Below are 21,596 nucleotides of genomic sequence, written 5' to 3'. Positions count from 1 at the left end.
GCGCGCACTCGGAATTTCACGGTATTTTAACGCGGACACGAAACGTTACAATTACCCGCCGCGGTGGCTCAGTGGCTAAGGCGTTGCGCTGCTGAGCACAAGGTCGCGGCTTCGATTCCCGGCCGCGGCGGCCGCTTTTCTGATGGAGGCGAAAAGCAAAAACGCCCGTGTGTACGAGATTTCGGCGCACGATAAAGATCCCCAGGTGGTCAAAATTAATCCGGAGCCCTCCACTACGGCGCGCCTCATCGCCTGCGTTGCGTCGGCGCGTTAAATCCCACAATCAATCAAATCAATCAAACGTTACAATTTCCTAAAGAGCTTCGCGCTTAAAATATCTTCGAGCAATTAGCACTTAACAGATAGTGGGATCAAGGGTTATAAAAATCTGCCGCGAAAGACAAAGTGAACAAGCAACGCTGGCTGAAAAAATGAGCATGGCGCATGATTGCAAGAACGAATTTGCTCAAATACTATAAAGTCCATCATTTTCTATTGAAACGACATAGTCATCCAGAGTGAATGCCTCCTACCAAAGTAACTACCTTGCTTCCCGTTGCTTATTTTCTATCCCCATATTCACCATCCGTAGTACTCTCCGATGCGCGTCATCTGCTGCTAATTGCACTCGTGAAATCGTGGGCTCGAAGCTCTGTATTTCTTCCCGATCAGTGAGGCAAAGGGGACGCAACAACTTTCTTTGGGCGTCATGTTTTCGCCTTCAGACCCCGTATGTCGAAATTACAACGTCATTGCTAAACGGTTGAAAGGAGAAGCGGGCACAGTGAACTCTGCGCCGGCGGCACCCAAAAGAAAGATAATCAATCGGACGTCTTTGCACACACCTGAGCCACATTTTTAGCTCTTGCCGTCACATGGTGGCCGTTAACTTCGAATCGCAAATAACATGGGTGTGAATAAATGTACGTTCGTATTGGCCCTCAAATTAGGCAAAGAAAAACGTTTCAGGGCTGAGAACGCACGAGACGAACTGCAAACCAGTTTACATCATTACGGTAGTGTGTGCAGCGGCCGATACATTGCCGGGTGTCTACAATTTGGCCCTCAACTGCAGATGGTTTACCATTAAAACAGTAAAATAACCCTCGTGGGTTATTTTCAAGACACCAGCCACAAATAGGACTCAGACAAATTGATTTCAGTGTCTTCCTAAAGAATGCGCGGGTTATGCTTGAGACAGCGCCAACGCAAATAAGAGTTCCACAAATATATTTCCGCGTCTCATTCAAGAAGGGCCGCCTAGTTGGCCATCTTTTTGTTACTTCGCAAGAGAGAAGTCGGGAGCTACGTTGCAAAACGACGCGGTAACCACTCCCTATTATTTCTGAACGAAAACAAACTATCAGGATGGTGTCGTTTTTCCACCCGAAATTGCATTTGTTCTTTTCCTCAGCAGTGTTAGAAATCCGCAGCTGATGCTAAAGCTGTTTGCGGCACACCAGTCAGCGGTACTCGCTAGTTTTGACTGCTGTCTTTCAAGCTATTGTCACTGCTCCATGACACACTCGCCCTGCTACTTGCAGTGCTATAAGTTATATTTCGTGCTTCGAGCTATTGTCAAACTCACTTTCTTGTTGTTAAATAAGCGATAAAAATGGTTTTATTGTGCACTCATCAAATAAAAAATTTCGGTGTAAAATTTAACCGGAAGAATGCATTCCTCGTTTCGCCTTTGCTTCAGCATGTTAAAAATTTCATTGTCATGCGTAGCGGTGAATCAATCGCTTTGGCCTCGCGCTGATTCGTCTGAGGTGGCCCGTTCGATTCCGGCCGCGTGGGCTGCTTTTTGATCGAAGAATAAAGCGGCGCTGTTAGATACCAGGTGGTCAAAAGTAATCCGGAGCCCACCACTATGGCGCACCTCACAGCTTCGACGCGTTTAACCCCGTACTCAATCAATGAAATAGAAAAATATCTAATTTCGTAAAGCACATTCAGCGCTCCCATTCAGAAAGCACAAAGCAAGCAAGCAGACGTGACAGTAAGTGGTTTACCAGAAAGTGAAGCAGCGTCCGCCTTCAGGTGTTGGGCTCATTTTGATCGATACAAGGTGGGCAATCTTCTTGATTACGAACAGGTTCAGGGCATACATGTAGGCACCTGCAAATGTCCCCGCGAATGAAAAATGCAAACAGCTGGCCTCTTCCTGACTCCCTTATGTCAATTTACAAAAACGCGCTTGTTTCAGCCATATATGTAAAGTGAGCACTCTAGGATTTAAGTATACTTTGGGAAAACTCTGCCTGTAGACATCACTCCCCATTGCTGAGCTGATACAAAAATATTTTGGTTCTTGTGTGCATGTAAAAACACAAATTGATGTGAAAACACATGAAAACGCTTTGATATCTACTATTAAGAAACCTACTTCCTTTCAAGCAACGAACAATAATCATCAAACCGCAAAATACAGTACGGAAAGGTATCGCATCGCCTTCAAGTCCAAATCATCATTCCTACAGGCTTACTAGAACTTTTACACATAAATGAAACAGAAAGTTGAGCCCTAATTCATTGAAAGTAGCTGCTGTTAGTATTTAAAGGGACACTGAAGTGATATGTAAACATTGCGGGATTACTAGCGCAAATTGTAGTCCGGAGTCCCCAGGCCATGTTTCGACCACTCTAGGCGCGTTTACGCGATTTTATTTAGTAGAAAAACTAATTCGAAAATGCTGTCCTCCTCTCCTTACGATCGCCCATTTTCTGTGGCGTTTTCGTGTGACGTCAGGAGGGGATGAGCTGGCAATTGGCTGCGTTACTGCACGGCTCCCCGGCCTTCAAGGACAGAGTCAGTCGGCCCAGCGTTTCGTCCGCCGGCCGCCGACGGGTCGTCGCACTTCGTCCCCTCAGTTGAAACGAAGCCAGGACACGTTTGTGAATGGAAGAATGTGCCTTTCTTTACTTGGTTAGTTTGTACACTGTATCTAGCTCCAAGTCAAGGTCGCTTCACACAAGCGCGCGCTGCACAAGCGCACATGCGACGCTTCGCTGACTGGTACGCCAGTAGGAAAATATAAGGCCTCTTGAAGGCGGAAGAAGAGTCAGCGAAGTCAATATAGGTACTAATGAAATAAAATCAACTGATATTTTTACCGTACAGCGTAAAACTAGGGCGCGGGAAGCACTTTTTTGTGCTGGGCGAACAAGCACAGCGGTCAGGAGCACGACTACGCATCTGCGAACGCTTTTCCGTCTACGAAATGCAATTGCTAGACGTGAGCTACTGTGGAAACTCGGGCGACGCTTACTGCACGAGCGCAGTACAACAAATAGTCACCTAAGCTGCTTGAAATGCCAAAACTAAATAAAAGTGTAAACCGGCTGTACAATATATACCTTATATTAGCAGGGCTTTCCCATCCCGCTTCGTGGCTCAGTGGTCTGGTGTGCTGGGTATGTCACCGCAAGTGTTTTGCGAGTCGCGAGTTCGAATCCCCGCGGGTACGTGCTTTTTTTTTTTGTAACTCAACTTTTTTGTTTTCCGCCTATGTTTTCTATATTGAGTTCACCTTTTTTTGGGCCGCAACGTTCATGGCTACACGAACTAGTTCACGAAACGCGCGCAGGCTGACACTGGCGCGCTAGCGAGTTCTCGTTGGCGTGCTGTTGCCATAAGCACCGACTGCTTGCAGGCAGTGGGCGCAGGCCAGAATGAACAGACCCTTGGTCTGGCGCGAACACGCTTTTTACGAAACAGGCATGAATGAGGGAGGCAAGCTCCAAATATGGGGGAAAAGCGCATGACATTTGGGCGTCTGCGGGTACGCGGAGGGCGTTCATGCACTGCGTAGGTCTCGGCTAGTGAATGCTACGACTACAAGCCGTCCTGGGAGGCTTATCTTGTGCATTTTACAGCTGACAACATGGCAGAAGCGCGGTACGATGATTACTGAGATATTGAGAATGCCCATCCAACAACGCCATTGCTTATGTTTTACAGAACCGAAACCGAAACCGAAACTTGTTTGATTGCTAACCTTGGGCATCGTCCAATCACGGCGCCCCTCCTCCTAACGTCACAGCCTTAGTTGGTGCGGCCGCCGCAAACCGCGCATGGTAGTTTTTCTTCTTTCGCGCTTTGTAAAATAATTACCGATTTCTCAACCGGATAAACGATGAAAAGTGTGCTAATTTGAGCCAGTCTACGCAGTGCAAGCAAAAACGAGAGCTTGACAAATTCACTTCAGTGTCCTTTTAAATGCATATTGCGTGCGTTCGGCCTGGCTCATACGCGAAGAGTAAACAAAGTAGAAGCTCCGAAGGGACCCAGCCGCGGTGGCCGCTTTCAAATGGAGAGCAAAAGCAAAAACATTTTTGTGGGGAGAATTTGGCTTGCTTTAAAAGGATCCCTATAGAGATCTTTTTAATAAATCCGCAGCCCTCCACCACGGCGCACCTCATAGTCGAAGGGCAGCTACGGTGCAGCAAACACTACGATCAATCCAATCGAAAGGCTCACAAAAAATATCTAACAACCAGGTAATAATGTATCTGCAGCCTACTTCTGTTCATATTCGCAACTTATTTGAAGCAAGCAAGCAAGCAAGCGACTGTCTCCTTGGCGACTGTCTCCCTAAAAACAGTAGAACAGACCCCTTGAATCACTACGACAATTATTGGTGTCTCAGGTTTACACACAAACTCAATACCGGTACCACGAGAGTGAGAAACATGTGAAATTCGAGCACACAGTCTGCGTCACTTCCATTTACGCCCAATGCAGCACTGTTGCCAACTCCTTGTCGCAGAACGGCCAGGTGCACATTTGATATCGGTGAACAAGTGCGCTTGTTGTAATAGACACAAGTATTCCCGAACACTTTTCCAGATCAGCCAAACGCTTTAGGAAGCGGTGTTTTATACTAAACATTTATGACATTGTTCTATGCTTATTAAAAAGATATAATGACCCGCATTTGTAAATTACAATACGCAAACGAACACATATATAAATGCACTCAACATGTAGAAAGGCAGACTAGAAATGCGTTGCAGACATTATACGGCAATGTACTGTTGCTAGCAGAATAGCATAAGCATAATTCTATGGTCTACCCCCGTTGGCCAGGTTAATCGTAATTTGTCCCTACTAGAAGAAAATGATTTCCGTATGCGCGTTCATACATTCATCTCATGCCTTCGTTTCGGAAGTTCATTTTTGACTTTAGAATGGTTATAAAAATTTTGTGAACCGCCTAACAAGTTTTTATTTGGACCAGCACACAGAGACTGAGCGTGCAGAGATTTTGTATTGCGAGAAATCTGTGTGTCAGATGTTGCACCACGCGCAACAAATAAGCTGCAGCACCAAGATCGCAGTGATTCAAGAGTGACTCATAACAGTACACTGCTTGCCGGCCATATAAATTCTTCCTGCAAAACAAGCCATTCAGATAGCACAATTGCGCTCTTACAAGGAAGGCCACAGGTTTGGCCAAGTAACGACAAAGCGAACCCCCACGCAGAATTTTAGTATCCTCATACCCTTGCAATAACAAAACAAAGTGAACCAATGGTAAATCGCAGCGATAAATTGTCACTTAAATAGTTGAAAGCGTAGAAAAAACACGTTCCTGTCTCATTTTTGGCACTATAACCAAATGCGCTGATCGGGCTCTCACGTTATCACTTTCGCAATGTACAGAATACTCCCAACGCCACAGCCTAAAACAAATTTGTTATGTGCGAATACAACGCTCTTTTACTCACCACTCTGCGACACGCTGTCCTGTGGCTGCCACCTAAACCGCAGTTCTCCATCGCCGCCAGGGAAGAGCAGCCAGTTGAGGTTGCTGGCCATGCGCTCAGGGAACCACCCGCAAGCTTTTGGACTAGAGAAGTCGCAGCTCACTTTGAGGCTTGCCTCGGCTGCAAGGAACACAAAACAAGATCAGAATGATGTGCCGCAAGCTTTTTAGTAGCACTGTATGGGGCTTGGTTACTCCCTTGGTAACCTGCAATAAACAGTCACGCTTTAAAGTGTTATCGTTCAGGACACAAAAACCTTGGAGGCTTGTTTATCCTTCGCTTTGCACCGTCTAGACAGTAGTGGAATAGCAGAACACAAGTTGCCTTGGGGCTAATTTAATTCCAAGTCTGGCTTCACGAAATCTGAGGAAAGAGCAAGAACGTCGTTCGATTCATACTTGGTGTTTGGGCCTAAAACAATGCAAGCCTCAATGTAGGAGGGGAGAATGGTGGTGTGCCGGGTAATGTTAGCATCGGGTCACTCGACTAACTATCAAACGTTCGCTTAAAAAATGTGTGCCTTATTGGGCGTGCTTCTTCAACGAGTGTTTGCTTTCTCAGCTGACTGAACGGGCGGAGTTGGCTCTCAGCTCCATGCCTGGAGCCCCGGACTAGGGGCACCTTCTTTTAATAAAGTTCTCTCTCTCTCTCTCTCTCTCTCTCTCTCTCTCTCTCTCTCTCTCTCTCTCTCTCTCTCTCTCTCTCTCTCTCTCTCTCTCTCTCTCTCTCTCTCTCTCTCTCTCTCTCTCTCTCTCTCTCTCTCTCTCTCTCTCTTTCGATGTTGCTATCCTTGATCATATCATGTGCGGGATTTCCAATGCTAGCGGTGTGTGCGAAAATGCAAGTGAGCTCTAAGTCGGTGGTAAGCGTGTACACATAAGCTAAGAAGTGCATAGAAATAGGCGTATAAAAGTAAACGAAATAATGGTATGAAAATTAGTCTATGCTGTTAATCAATTAGGAGTAGTCCGGCATACCGAACCTCACAGAGTAAGCTCATGTTATGTGTCCAGGAACAGCAAATGACCTGGTAGTTTGGCAGAGTAGGACTTGTCACCAGAGTTTCACTATACCACAGTACCACCTCGCTTCTTAGCATGCACAAGCTTAAGGTTATGTCTCTTAACCCTTAACCAAGCTTAACCCTTATGTCTCAGAAAACGAAAAAAGTGACCGCTATCATCTTCAACCTGAATGGCGCCAAAATGGCCACCACTGCAAAGAGTAAACTGAAAAAACCTAATTGGGGTTGTGTGGGATTTGAACCCGAATCACCGGAGCAGGAGCCCGGTGCGTCGCCACCACGCTAACTCGGCAATGCGCCAGAGGGTGGAACAGGCGTTAGCCTGGATCGTGCCGAAGGACAGGTGACCATTACGGCCCGGGAGTAAAACAGGTGCACATCAGCCACGGAGAGTTCTTATTGTGCGGAAGCCATCGGGTGAAGTGCGCAGAAGTAATTTGCGCCCAAACTAAAAGAACGAAGGCGAAACCAGAGACACAAACACAATGTAGCAGCCAAGGAAGCTTTGATAATCACCAGGCTTACGCCTCCAAGTCACGTAAGCAGAATTCATTGCCCGACTAACTTTAGCGGCGAAGCACCTTATGGGCTCGGGCTGTCAGCCTGTCTTGTCGTGTTCGTCTCATATCATCTCGGTAAATCAAGTTGTCAAACGATGGTCAAAAAGCAAGTGTATTTATTATGAGTGAAACCGGTTGAAAATAAACAAACACAATTTAAGGTAATTTTAAATACAGGAGTAATCAGTATTTATTTGCATAATGACAAATTTGTTAAATTCCGTAGTAAACATGGTTTCAAAGGCACGGGTTTTTTCTGTAACGCATACTTCTTAGCATGCTGCGACGTATGACACGAATACAACTTATGACCTCTCATTTAATTGCATAAATTCGGTTACATGCAAGAGAGGGTGCCACAGCCTCAGCAAGCGCACGATTGCTCCTCCAACCGGCGCTTCTCCGGCGCCGAATCACCACGCCCCGTGTGGCAAGAGAGAGGCTTCCAATCTTTGAGTACACTTATACACTGCATGCTTCGCCCTCTTTAGGTTTCGCGTTAGTGAAGATAGCCCTGGATTTTTTAGGGGCTAAGATCCTTCAGGGCTTGGGCTGTCGGCCTCTCTTCTCATCATCGTCGAACGTCTCATGTAGTCACGGTACTAAAACACCGGGACACTCGTTTTCCAACGCCTCACGCTAAAACGTAAAGCATACTGAAAAAAAACCCACCGGGCCACTCGTTTTCGGACGCCTCGCGCTAGAACGGTTTATCTCTGTGTGCAAAGACGCGCACTAAAAGATTTCACCGGGACACTCGTTTTCCAATGCCTCGAGCTAGAACGCTGCCTGATTCAAAAACACGAGACTTTTACAGTAAAGCTGTGTACATCTACCCCCCATGGGCTTCATCTCCGTGGACAAAAACGCTAAATCTCCAAGAATACACTTATACCTGGTATTCTTCGCCCCTCCCCAGGTTTCAAGTTAGTGAAGATGGCCCTCTATCTTTTGGTTTTGGTGCCTTTTCAGGTCGTGGGCAGCTCACTCGGGCATTCGTGTCAGGTTCTGTACTGACTATAACCAACAGCACGGGTGGATAAATGCTGTTTCTGTAGTAGCAATCTTCGTAATCGTTTTACGGCATATCATCACAGTTCTTGAGCCATATATGTATTTTGTGTACCTCTTGATCGACCAACTATATTATTGACTGGCACATCGCACCTTGTGCGTTGTCATTTGTACTATTAGCTTTGCTGTAAATATTTAGTTCAAGAATGGCTGCACTTCTCGTTTTTGCGCGTTTCACTATCCTGTTGCCTGATAAAACCTGTGCTTTTTTCAAGCTGAACCAATTTAAGTGATATCGCCAATCCAACGACAATTCTGAACAAATCCACATGATTCATAATCTAAAATTTTTTTACTTGAATTATTCTCTGATCAGCCAACGCAGTTGCTACATTCTTGAAGTTTGTTTCCTAACTTAGCGTAGGTTGCAGGCAGAAATTAATTCCGTGATTGCCCTGTGCTTTATTAATAACTATAATGTTGTTCCTATAACATTTATTCTCCAGAAGTATTCGTTTTAATTTACCGCATTGAATCATCTCAGATTTATATGGGTATGGAAATCAACGTCATAAAATACGGAACAAATTTTAACATAAGTATTTTCCGAGGTGGCGGCTAGTCAGTCGTCTGCATGGGGGTTTGGAAAACCAGGCAAAATGTAATTTTAAAATGATAGAGGCAGGTTAAGTCGCTGAGAAAGGAAAAAAAAGTCAGTTATTAGTTCGACCGCGTTATTTTTACTCACATCCTTCGGCCTGGGTGTCCGGATGGCAGTTGCTGTACTCGATCTGGTCAACGCTTGTGCCTACGGCATCCCCCTGATAAAAGAACTTCGGAGAAGACAACGTCAAAGAGTTGTTAACATTATTAAGGTAATAGCAAAGGCATGTGAAAGTAATAGCAAAAGCAAAGATCACTGAATAGAGCTGCTCCTTTTGTGATATTTGTAAAGCGACTTAGCCAATCAAGCAATTCAGCCGGTCACGTAACCTTTCGCGGGGGTGCTATTTCATTGCTATTTTCCTATGGTAATAACAAAGGTAAGATAAAAGCAGACAGGGCTCGTGCTGCTCAATTTAAACCACGAAGAGTTTTCAAAGCGAAGGAGTTTATGGCTAGGCGAAAGGAAGGTCTGGCGCTTTCGAGTGCGCAGAAAACTCTTCCGGCGCAACCACTGCGCATGTACGAAAAAAGAACAAGTCGGAGAAGAGTTACAATTAAACTACTTTCTATAAATATCCTCATTGTTGGTTTCTTTGCTAAAGCTGAACGCTAGAAAGATGAAAACATTGCAGTGAAGACGAAACTGACGTCACGTGACCCCAAAGAACGAAGCCCAGTTTTATTACATGACTGTAAATGTAAACATACTCCCACTACCAGATTTGTTGTTTCTATGTGGGCTCATTGCTTTGCAAAATTTAGAAAGAAAAGCAAGAATTTTTTTCTCGTGCAATTTTAAATTTTATTGCCCAAGGCCCTAATTAGATGCAACGTTTGTAAATCGCTAATTACTAGCTTCAGAAGCTCAATTTATTGTTTGTAGGCTTGTTGGGTCCCAATATTAAAGAAAACACACAGAAAAACTGTGGTTGAATTCCTCTGTCATAGGAATAGGTAAAACACTAAAGTGAAATGTGCAGCGAAATCTGCAGCTGAACATGACTTATGGTCGGTGGCTGTCTTGTGGGGGTACTTGGCGAACGACGTCGTGCTGGCGGGTGGCTTCGGCAAAGGTGTACTGGCGTCATTCCCGTGACGGGTATGACATCAGTGAAATCTTGTTATGTCCCTGTATAAAACACTTGTGTGTTTAACTAGGAAACTCGAAAACGAACGACCCTAATTATAATGTACTGTAGTATGTTTGGTTGTTTCCCCACAAAAAGATCCCATGTGCAGGGGTGCACCCTTTACAGGACGCCTGCTTCGTTGTACTGGCATCATTTCCGTGACGGATATGACGTTACTAGAAAGCTTTCTGTATCCCGAAATAAAACAGTTTTGTGTTAAAAACGTTTTCGATAGAAAGACAAAATTCATTGCTGGTAGGATTGATGAGATAGGCTGGGTGGGTTTTTCTGTCTCAGGACCGCGCGCAGCGAGGTACTCCGTGACGCACCGATCAAGTGACAACGGCGGGCAGGGACAGCCTGGTACGGGTGGAGCAGCGTCAATGTCGGAACGGCAAACGCCTGCCACGCGTTACTTAGAAACGGGTAGGCCACGCGACATAAGTAAAACTCCGGTCGCACGGTAGACCTTTGCTAGTTAAACATTCGCACAGAGTGGATATGGCAGCATTTTTTGCTTAAACAGAGCTACTTCTGACTCAATGGTCACAACCTCAGTGACACCTCAACAAATTTTTGAACTTCCTAAGCGCACTGCAAATGATTGAAAATATTGATGTAGCCTTAAGCTTTTGTGCTAGGTGAAGTGCTAACACGCTCATCATGGTATCACTAGCTTAAACAAAGCAACGAGCATTTTAAGTTCTCTGACTGCCACGTAAAAACATAATGCTTGCTTTACTGCAGAACATTTGCGCTTCCTCCGCGACAAAAAATTCTACATGTGCGTTGTTTACCGCTATCAGTGACACAAAAATGAAGCAGGGTTTCTTTACCGCTGCCGCTCTCAAAGCTCCCCTTATGAGTTGACACGTTTTTTTGTCTACACTTTGTTGCACGGAAAACACACGAATGCTCTTTTGCTATGCCTTTTAGAGTAGCGAACCCATGCGTGGGCACTAGGGCATATTACTCAGTATTCGCGAACGCCATCACGGGCACTACGGTGTCCGTTTCAGATAGAGCTTGAAGACACAGCAGGTGCTTATGCTGCGGAGAAAAATAATCTAAATAAAATCAAAGAGCATCCAATGTAGGTACGTATTCCTAAGCAGTAGGCTTATGCATCACAACAAGCTCGACCATAGCACCCAAGCCTATTTTGGTCTATATGGGAACTCCATAGCGGCGTTTTCTTGCATTTTTTGTAGTCCAAGTATTTTAACATAAAAACAGAGTAAGATAGATATCTGTAGTTTATTTTCACACCGATGAAAGCATATAATAGATCTTGTTAACCCGAAATTGACCGGAAGAAAATGTTACAGGCTTTAGGACACCTGTACTTTTTTAAGGCTTCCTGATACGGCCTTAAAGTTTCTCTTCGTGGAGTGCATATTTTTCAAACATCTGTTAATACACAATCTTCCCCTTAGGCCATTATCCTAACAATAACCTCCGAATAGTAGGATCCCTTGAGGCTTGCCAAGGCAGCAAGTTTACTCTAACACAAATACGAACACTTTCACGGCATACGCTAGGTAAAATCAGTCGGCAGAGTACAAAAAAATCGGCCGTGATTAGGGTTAGAAAAAACCAAGGTGGTATCAAAAACCAGCTTTCAGGCACAGCGAGAATGGCGTGAGACAGCTTTAAAGGCTGGGGCATTACAATCGCCACGATGATGAGCCCTGCTAGCGACCATCCAGATACGCCGTATACGGGTCCATGCTGAGTTGCTGCAGCACAATCACTGTCCCTTCCTCCGCTCTGATATATTCCGGTATGCATTTGGCGTTACTCCGCGAACGCATACGGGTCAATCGTCACAGCAGTTAGAAGCAGAGAAGTATAGTTCCTGGCACGGATCTTTACAAAGGCGACTGGTTAGGCATGAATAGTGGTTACCATGAACTGCGGACCACGGGCTTTTCTTACTTTAAGATGTCTGTTAAAGTGTTGTAGTCCCACAAAATGGGCTCTGAGGGACAAGAGGCGTATAAGTGGTCAATATTCCCGCGAACCATGCACTTGGTTTGTTTGTTTATGCTTTTGCCGACGGGCGGCGCCGGGCTCTGTTATCTCTGTTATCCGTGGCCCAATTGAAGCGCGCGTTCCATTCTTTATTCCGCACGTGTTATCTCCTTTGATAGGGAGAGTGTATAGAACTAATGTCACCAGCCTAGAATAACCTTCTTTGATCAACAATTTTCTGGGTGGAAATTGATGGTTCGAGGAACACTTGCGCCGAAAGATAAAAGCCTGCAAAGCAGACGCCGCGGTATTCGATTCGCCGACACCAATCTGCGCCCGTCATTTTGTTGACTGCTCTTTCGCCGCCTGTGTATTCTTTGCGTTGTTAGGGGAGTACAAGTTCGCTCCAATAAACTTGTTTTTCCTTCACGAGAGCTGCGTCATCTTTGACTACGTGGCAATATCACTACAAACTACTCCTGAGAGCAGTGTACGGAATCTATTCTTTGATAAACACGTAAGAGTTTTTCAGCGTATGTTTCCGGAGTGCACCAGTCTGGTTGTTCTTGAGGACAATATAACGGAAACCAAGCTTTAGAAGGTTCGCATCACTCTGCAGGAGCGAAAAAACACACGGCGCAATATAAGCTTCATAAAGTGCCGAATTAAAACTCCTTTGCGGTGCAGAGTTTTATTTGATTGAAAACAAACAGCAGCCGTAGTAAGAACGCCTTCGATTAGTATGAATGAATATGCGTGCATTGTGGGCAAAGTAGTCGGCTTCGTTCACTTACTCTAACTCCAGCATCCCAGTTTCCTGTCGCCACAGAAATCTTGCGCCATGTGCCTTTCAGTGAGCTTCCGCCCAAGGCCGCAAGAGGAACTCCGTTAGTTTGTGCAACACCATTCGTTGACTGCGGTAGCACGCCGAAGGTGAGCCTTCCTAGAGTGCCAGGACAAAAAGCCGGAAGCAAAAAATATATTCACTGCCTCGTAAATATCGTTTAGGATTTTTATTATTCCGTTTTCGATCTATCTCTCGGTGCGCCGTCGAGAACGTCTACTTTCTCAAAGATTTCTTGTGGTGTCACTCTATTGAAGCCATTTACTGCTCGCGAGGGCCGTTACATGTTCGCAAAGCGCATTTCGGCCATAACAAGCAACATGACCACCAAGTACATGAAGACAAGAACATTCAAAAGAATTTGCACTACTGGCACGTCTCTGACATGTCAATTGTTCCTTTGGGCAAAAATAACAAGAGGCATATTTGAGTCAAAATGAACATGCATAATCAAAAATAAGGGCATCCTTCGAATTCAAAGTACATATTGAATTGGTTGCTGTGGACATAAACAAAACCAAAAGGTTGGAACCACTGTGTGTAGTAAGATTGGTAAAAGCATAGGAAAAATGTAAACAAAGAGACCCTTACTAGTGCTGTCTGGTCGGGCGGTGCCAATAACTATGCTCAGTGGGTTTAAATGCTACATGCATTGTCAACTGCGGCCGGTCAGTGTTTGAGAGAGCAAAAGATGTCAAATTGGCTGCAGATCGCTTCTGACATCGCTTCAGATCGCTTCTGTCCAGGGCTACGCGGCCCCTTCCGCTGCTGCACAGTGTGTTACTGTTCAGCGGGTTCAGTAAGGACGGTCGTTCCTTGGTTAAAACGTATTCGGCTTGCCCAGGGTAATTCATTTGTTTAAAAGGCACCCCAGTGTAAGTTGAAGGTTGATGTTCAAACAAATTGTTGGCAATCTTACCAGACGGACTCTTCTCGTCTAACCAGGCTAACGATAACTCAATGTAAGTATCCTTGCCACATTTACTTATAATGTAGTTCACATCTCCTATTGAATACCCCTACCTTTTCTTCTCTTTTGCGCAGTAAAAAGTACCAACGCCTTAGCGTTCAGAAGGACCAGATAATGCAGGGACGACGCTGCGCACTTCTGGGTTTTGCACATAAAAGGCTGCGCAGTATCGTGGATGTTTGCCCCGTGACACGTAAGTGCGAAAGTGGCGACTAAAAGGGGCACAAAAATAATGCGCATTCGAAATGAGCCGTGGTAAGGCGCTTAAAGCTTGGCACTGTTATATACGTTATACGCAGCTCAGAGGACCTCGGGCACAGACCCCGAGCATTGCGCAAATTATTTGCCATATACGACAGCTGTGCCTCCGGAGACGTTTAATGGTAGGGGTTTTACTCCAGCTCAAGAACGTATATCTTTGTGGACCCACGCACTGATATAGCAGAAAAAAACTACTACCGCTCTTAGGTTGTACCCACAGTTACTCAACCAGAAAAAACGTTCGCTGAGCGCCACCCAACGCGTCCTCATCCTTTCTCCAATTCCCTACCTCCTTCCCACACGGGGTGAAGGTAAGTATAAACGGTGAACTCTGTGAGGTCTACAAATTGCTAAAAAAATACCCCTATGCGCGAACACAATATGGCAGGGAAGCTCTCCTCTTCACCGCAATATTGGCCTCGAGGACATACCGTGGCGCCACCTACGAGTGACGTCACTTGTAGGACGCCGAATCGTGTTGTCGTCTGCTACAACACATTTCCCGTGCGTATGCGGAAGCGTGTTTTCTTGTTGTGGCCACCGTCTCACCCCCTCCTTGTGGATTTGATGCAAATTACCAAAAAAGTTGCCTGTAAACCAAATAATCCAGGCCAGCAATCAGCGACTCGCTTGTTCCCGGCGATACCGACGCGTTTAGGTAGTTGCTACCATCGCGACCCACAGCTCTTACATACGCAGCCAGCTAACGCCAAGGACGATGCAACTGATGCCGAGAAAAGTACGCTGTAAATTCATTATGAAATACTTGTGACGGTACATGTGTGTGCAAGGAAACACCTTGTAACAGCGACGGAAACGCGTCGCTCACTTATGATCTCACCGCGCGAACTGCTCGTATTGCCTGGTAAATGAATGACTACGTGAGAACGGTGATCAGATTGCTTCGCCGCACATGCTTAAAAGTATTGTTATGGTCTGCAGTTTCGCTTAATCAGTGCCTATTTCCCCTACGCTGTTTTCATAGTCATGCCCGGATTTGATTAACGATCACTGCCGTAGCCTGTACTCTGCACGGATGATGTTTACTTTTGGCGACAACTTGTCCGCAATGTATGAACGGTATGAACGCGAGTTTTTAACGCCTTCGAGCGGGTTTGTACAATGCTATATTTAGTTTTCATTAGGTGCTCGGTGTGGTCATTTATTATTGCAGCGTGTTTTGTACGTTTTCAGTGAGCCGGCCTTTCTCAAGCATCAATTTCGAAACTCACGACTGCTCACAGAAGGCGAGGCTGTGTACGAGGCGAAACACGTCGTTAATGATTTCGGGTAATGGGAGATTTAGAATTGGAGAACCGAGCGTTGGGGGCCCCCAAGGAGCTAGAGGAACCCAAATGCAACACGCGCGTGCGCGACGGGAGGGCCTTCCCCAACAGCTCGCAGCCGGCTTCGGATGCACGTAATCGGATGTTGGGAACTTTAGGCTTGGCGTCGCAGCAGATATTTCATCGCCGTTAGAGTTGCGAGTGACAGTCCCTAACAGAACGTTTCACCGCGCTGGGAACTCTGTGAGTGCGGTGATTTCCGTTGAAGCGATCGACGATCGAGATACCTGCACGGCCTCGGCCGATTCTTACCCGAAAGCATAGCCATCCTTCGACCGCTCGCCGCACCGTGCGTGAACGGGCCGGCGCTGCCGGGACCCGTAGGTCGGCGTAAATCGCGGGAGATATTTGAGCATCGCATTGAAAACCACAGCTGATGACACTACCTATCACAATTTTTCATCACACTAACATCCACTTTAACCAATCTGGAACTTATTTTCCACGACTTGTGTGATTTTAAAAAGCGGCGACAAGTTGTTGCTGCCGCGACCTGCGTCGGTTCGAGCCGCACCGTCGGCCGTGCGGGCAGGCACGGCGGGTGCGTGTGCTTCTGCGAGCAGTTAACGCTTCACGATTTCCTGCTTTATACATTTCTTGCAAACAAGGGAAACCTAGAAACTTAACTCGGCGATCGTCGTAGTCCACATTGTTGTTCGGGGAAACAAGCCGCTGCTTACGCTTCGGTCGCATACGTAATACACCACCACGCCCATGGTGTTTGCGGATAATCTACCACAGTTGATACGGTTATAAAGGCCCCATGAGGCCGAACTGCGCTTGACGCACCGAGAATTAACTTCAAACGAAGGAAATTAATGCGAAAATACTTTTAGAACGCGCTTCTTAAGCGAAGTGTCACGCTCTGCAAGCCAACTACGCAGCAAGATAGGAACGGTGATCCTACAAGTGACGTCAAAACGATCGCAGCGCCGGCCTGTCCAGTGGTAAGCCTCGCGGCCAATATGTAAGTGAAAGAGCAAAAGACTGCATGGCCTATTTTCAAACCCACGTGCATTGGAGTCTCTCCGACCGCGGGATGTTAGAGGCCATGAGCGCTGCCTGTGAGACGGCATTGAAAGCCTTGTATTTCAATTGTGTGGCTTAACGCGCTCAAGCTACACGTGTGCTATGAAAGTGGTCGTAGTGGAGGGCTGTGGGTTACTTTTTACAAACTTGGGGGTTTTAGTTTCACAGAGATCTTAACACACGAGCACTTTCGCTCTTCGCCTCCATCCGAAACGCAGCCACCACGGCCAGGATGGAACCCACGCCCTTGGGCTCATCCGCAGGCCTTCTGAGCCACCGATGCGGATCGCACACTTTTTAGTGGCACGATTCAAAGAAAGTTCCAGGTTTTTTCGGCCAGCTTGAGATTGTCACTGAAGAACTCTGACAGGCCGACCGCTGCATTTTCCTGTTTCTTGTGGTTCGGAGAATCCTATTTATCGGGCGTAATAACAGCGCCCCCCCCTCCCCCCCCCCCCCCTTCCCAAAAAAAACGTGTGATTTATGAGAGTGCTTTAAAGCTCTTGTGACAGCCGTGGGCAACATGTGTCCGTAAACGCTTGAGGTTCGTTTTAGAAAAGCCGATGTGTGGTGTTGGACTGACTAAGATTTCTTGGTTAGAAAACTTCCTAACCATGTCGTAGTATGCCGCCTTTACTCATGTGGCCTTGTTACAGCAAGGAAGTTGCATAGCCGAGCGCCGTTTTTGGTAATGTCGCTTACGCTTGCCAATAAAATACTTTATATACTGACTGTCACCCTTGTCGACCAGTTACTGTTAGTGCCTTAGAGACTGGTTATTCAAAGCGGTGAAACAAAAGGCTACTTACCCCTATTATGCATGTAGGCATAGAAACTGACAATGCAGGAATGGGCAATTGGGCCGAGCGGCGGTGTTACCATTGAGTTGAACCTTGTGGCTGGAACACCTGGAATTTTCAAAAATACTTCAAGCATTTCTACACGCAAATCAGTTATGACCGGTGTATATTAGAGCGATAATTCTCGCGAATACTTTCCTATAACTTTCAACACTATTTGTTGTCTCTAGTTCCTTTCTCTTTACAACAAGTTAATATTTACCTCGTGCAACAATGTTATCTAACCAGGGTCGCACCGACCTGACACACAAGAAACTGATTAAGCAAACCTTCAAACGAAGGCGAAAACAATCATGCAACTCTCCAAGTAACGAAGACGGCGGTTGAAAGCGAAGCCTTCTCATGGGCGGATGTGTGGTTATCTGAGTTTTAACTTTGGCTCGTTTAGGTTTGACGTTGAATCGGGAGCATTAGTGCTTTTCATCGCAGCGGCTTTGATTTTGACCCTTGGCCATTTCATTCCGCAAAAAGAAACCTTAGCTTTCAACCATCATCGTCGTTAGACGGAGGAGGGCATGATTTTCGGGCTAATTTTTCACGTCTATACCTCCCCCCTCCAAAGATAAACTGCTTCGACCGTGTCTGTGCGTTGGCTACATAACGCGAGGGACTCCGTTTCGATTCCGACCAAGGGAATCGCTTCCAGTGCGGATCACTTTAGGGGCCCGGATGGTCGTCGTATCCAGTTCGGGGTCACAATATCTAGCCGCCATTGTCAGGCTGCGTCACGTAACCGAACAGAGGCTTCGAAAGATCCCCACTTCCCCTGGTCGGGATGAAACTTGGATCCCTCGCGTTGCGAAGGCGACGTCAATCCCATTGCGCCACAGGGGCACGCGTTACCAAATACCAAGTGTTGGTGTGATGTTTGCGCTGCACCGTTGCCAGGGAGAATGCCGTTGCTAGGTCGAAAATGAGTACACAATATTATAAAACAGGAAAAATGATGATTTAACGCAATTATTGCACCAAAATGAATCAAAACACAATCCAGTGTCTCTTTATACGCCTTTTAGAAGTTGCGGGGCCCTCTCTTGACTACTTTCGGTATCAACAACAGGATGACATTAAAAATAGTCAGGGGAGGCTGCCGCAGCCCTTCTGGCATACCAATGCTCCGCACCTGACAGCTGTCATGTTTTGTGGAACTGCTTTATCTTTTTTTTTCACTTCTTCCGCGATCACCATTGCTGTCAGAGAATGTTGGCTTTCCTTTAGCGCATTGTCGAAGCAACCTACGCCATCGTGAGGCATGGAAATCTTCGCTTTATTATAGCGCCGATTTCACAAAACTGTACATACGAAAATTAACAAGTGTATCTTTGACTTCTCATTCTCTAATGGGAACGAATAACCAATCATACACACCTCTGATATGTCGGAGCGAGAAGCGGGGCACTGATTAATGAAACGCAAGACAGCAACAATTTACGGCTGACTCTAGTGCTATGAGGTGAAGAGCTTTAGATGAATTTACGGAAAGAAATGGCAGAATATGCGAGCTCGGTTATCAAAAAACACCGATCAACGATCTCAATCGCTTACGCCAGTCGCATAATTGTTCAGCGTATTCCCGGACAAATAAAATTGTGTTATTTTTCAATAACTTTCACAAGTATTCAATAAGCACAAAGTAGCAAAGTGGCGTCTTGCTGGGTGGTATTAGGTGTCATTGGTTTACCGTTGCCTACGTTCAGTGGATGTCGTATTTTGAAAGCATGAACACACTGCAACTGCTTTATTCGTTATAAGTGAGCACGGCTCAGCTTGCGTCACTGTCACAGTTTATTTTAGGAATATTTATTAAATCGCGCAACCATCTACGGTGTAGGTATTATAGTATTGTTAAGGGCTTGTGCGGCACACATAACGTTTATATATTGGCGTGTTTATATACCACTCGGGCATTAGTCTCGTTATTTGCACACACACAAAAAAATTCACCCGTCTGACACTCCTCCAAATGCCTTTAACCTTGAGTATCTTTGAATAGGTACATAATCAAGACGAATCTTATCCTTTTATTTCAGCTCTTACTGCATCAGTGCCTAATTTTGGACGGTTTACGTTGAGTTTTAGGTCACTTGTTAAATAGCAAACTGCACGTTTTTGTGGAAACATTGGAGTCCAGACCAGAAATACAAGCATAGATGTGGGCTTCTGCCCCCCCCCCCCTCTCCCTCGGTTATTTACAGTGCCAAATCCAGCAACAGAAGGCTGAAAACGTCCAACGTGTAAACTTACAGAAAATGTATGTTCTGTTCAACAATCTCATCAAAAACAAAGCCCAACTGAAAAAGAACGTTTGTATGGTGCTCTATGACCCCTTCGAGAGCACTTAGCTAGACGCAGTGTGGAGAAAACAATTTAACCTCTTGGTTAATTGCCTTTTTTGTGAATCCACGAGACTGTTTTGTCCTTTTGAGGCGAGGTGACGAGCTCTTTAAGTTTTTGATACACACACTGACATCCTGCATCGCGCACAGACGTTTTAACCTTGAAATATTGCAATTCTATCACACTGATTACAGTGCTGCTACATCAACAGCTCATACCTGGGTTGAGCAGAGAGTAGGCAGCATACGCTCCTTCCGCGCTTTGCCGGCTATCGGTTTCAGGAAAGTTCACGTTCAGGCGTACATCTTGCGCCCTGGTGAGGTTCCACCCGAAGCGAGCGTCGGGTTGTGAGTTTGTTAAGCCACACAAGTCATCGGTGAAATCACAGGCACCTGAAGAAATGTAGGCGATTGAATACTGGGACACTGACAAGAAATTTAGACGCTTTCAATATCTCAACATCACACACGAAATAAAGCAAAACGGGATCTTCAGGACCCTTTTCTGACGTTAGGCAACAGCTTCTTCAACCGTAATTGTACCACGAAACGGCAAGAGCTTACTGTACGTCACGCCAGCAGCTTTACCGTCAAACATTTTGAGAGAAAGAGAGAGAGGAAGAGAAAAAAGAGAGAGAGAAAACGTTTATCGCCCAGTCACCGACCTAGGTCCAGGTGAGCTAAAATATGGGGGCTGAGGCATCACTGCCTTCATAGCAGGCAGAGATTTTTGCTCCCGTCTGAACAAGTTGTACGTACAAACATGGATAGTTTGCCGAGACAAAGCGTACTCTTACGGCTTTGCGGAGATCAACGTTAGGGCACCACGATCCTGGTTCCTTCCCAATCATGGTGAGGGTAGCTTTCTCCCCTGGGTGATAGGCTTTTACTTTGTGCATATTACCACATTCTGAGGCGCGGGTGAACCGTAAGTATTGTTTAGTTTGGGAGGGACAAAGAATAACAAAGTTCGCATAATAACGCGTTTTTTTTTAATTTTGTGTCTAGTAAATCGGGACATTACTTTACGTCACGTAGGAAAAATAATTTCTAATGTCTGCATCATTTTCGCTCAGTCAGTACTTAAGCCCCAATTTGCTTTGGGATATATTTTAAATTTAAAACATTATTCCGCGTGGTGCTAGACAGATGAAATCTGCCTCCGTACATCTTTGGACAGCAACTTTCGGAATCTAAAAACGTTGGCTACAGACATAAAACAGTCATGACTCTACAAAACCAAGAGCCTTGGGTAGTGTCACCACTCCGCCTAAAGGGACAGACAACCGATTTTTGAGGGATGTATGCACTCTATCCCAAACGAAACGGCATCACTTCGAACCAGAACAGTTTTGCAGATAGGGCAAGAGAAAGTTTGAATGCATAATTTTTAGACCTACCATCCTTACGGAGGCTGCCAAAGCGAATGCTGGCAACCATGGCGATGAGCATTACGGTAACATGCTTTTAGATGAGGGTAAAATGAAAATAGGTGTTTGAAAACTTGTTCCAAGCTAATATATTTAACATGCAGCCTTTGCTACTACTTTATGCATTTTATAAAATCCCGCATTGAACCCGACGGAGCTGTTTGCGTATGTACAGTAATGTCGAATTCTACAATACCGGGCACCAACTTTCTGACTTCAGGAGGTGTTGTGCCAAATTAAAATTATTTCTGCCAATTTAATTGCAAATTTATTGTGGTTACCTTACTATATAAAACGCTAGCTTTCTCATAAAATAGCCAACATGCATTCCACACAAATCGGTTGTCTGTCCTTTTAAAGAATGTTCCGTCTGAAATAGT

The 21,596-nt window shown here is 45.6% G+C and overlaps 1 protein-coding gene across 1 annotated transcript in view; it reads right to left on the bottom strand.

Moving 5' to 3' along the window:
- LOC144175375 (MAM and LDL-receptor class A domain-containing protein 1-like) overlaps positions 1 to 21,596 on the bottom strand; it is a 167,082-nt gene that overhangs the window by 37,111 nt on the left and 108,375 nt on the right. Inside the window, exons 45-50 of the mRNA XM_077704458.1 lie at positions 20,006 to 20,179; positions 17,400 to 17,498; positions 12,935 to 13,083; positions 9,119 to 9,203; positions 5,734 to 5,892; positions 2,016 to 2,121 (exon numbers count right to left, since the gene is read on the bottom strand). Of these exons, the coding sequence (XP_077560584.1) occupies positions 2,016 to 2,121; positions 5,734 to 5,892; positions 9,119 to 9,203; positions 12,935 to 13,083; positions 17,400 to 17,498; positions 20,006 to 20,179 (772 nt within the window). The remainder of the gene's footprint in view (positions 1 to 2,015; positions 2,122 to 5,733; positions 5,893 to 9,118; positions 9,204 to 12,934; positions 13,084 to 17,399; positions 17,499 to 20,005; positions 20,180 to 21,596) is intronic.

Source organism: Haemaphysalis longicornis, unplaced genomic scaffold (assembly GCF_048455015.1).
Source record: "Haemaphysalis longicornis isolate Haplotype H1 unplaced genomic scaffold, Haemaphysalis longicornis Haplotype H1 scaffold_3, whole genome shotgun sequence".
In the NCBI taxonomy this organism is placed as follows: Eukaryota; Metazoa; Arthropoda; class Arachnida; order Ixodida; family Ixodidae; genus Haemaphysalis; species Haemaphysalis longicornis.
The sequence above is the reverse complement of the archived record's forward strand: the minus strand, read 5'-3'. Positions and strand labels throughout refer to the sequence as shown.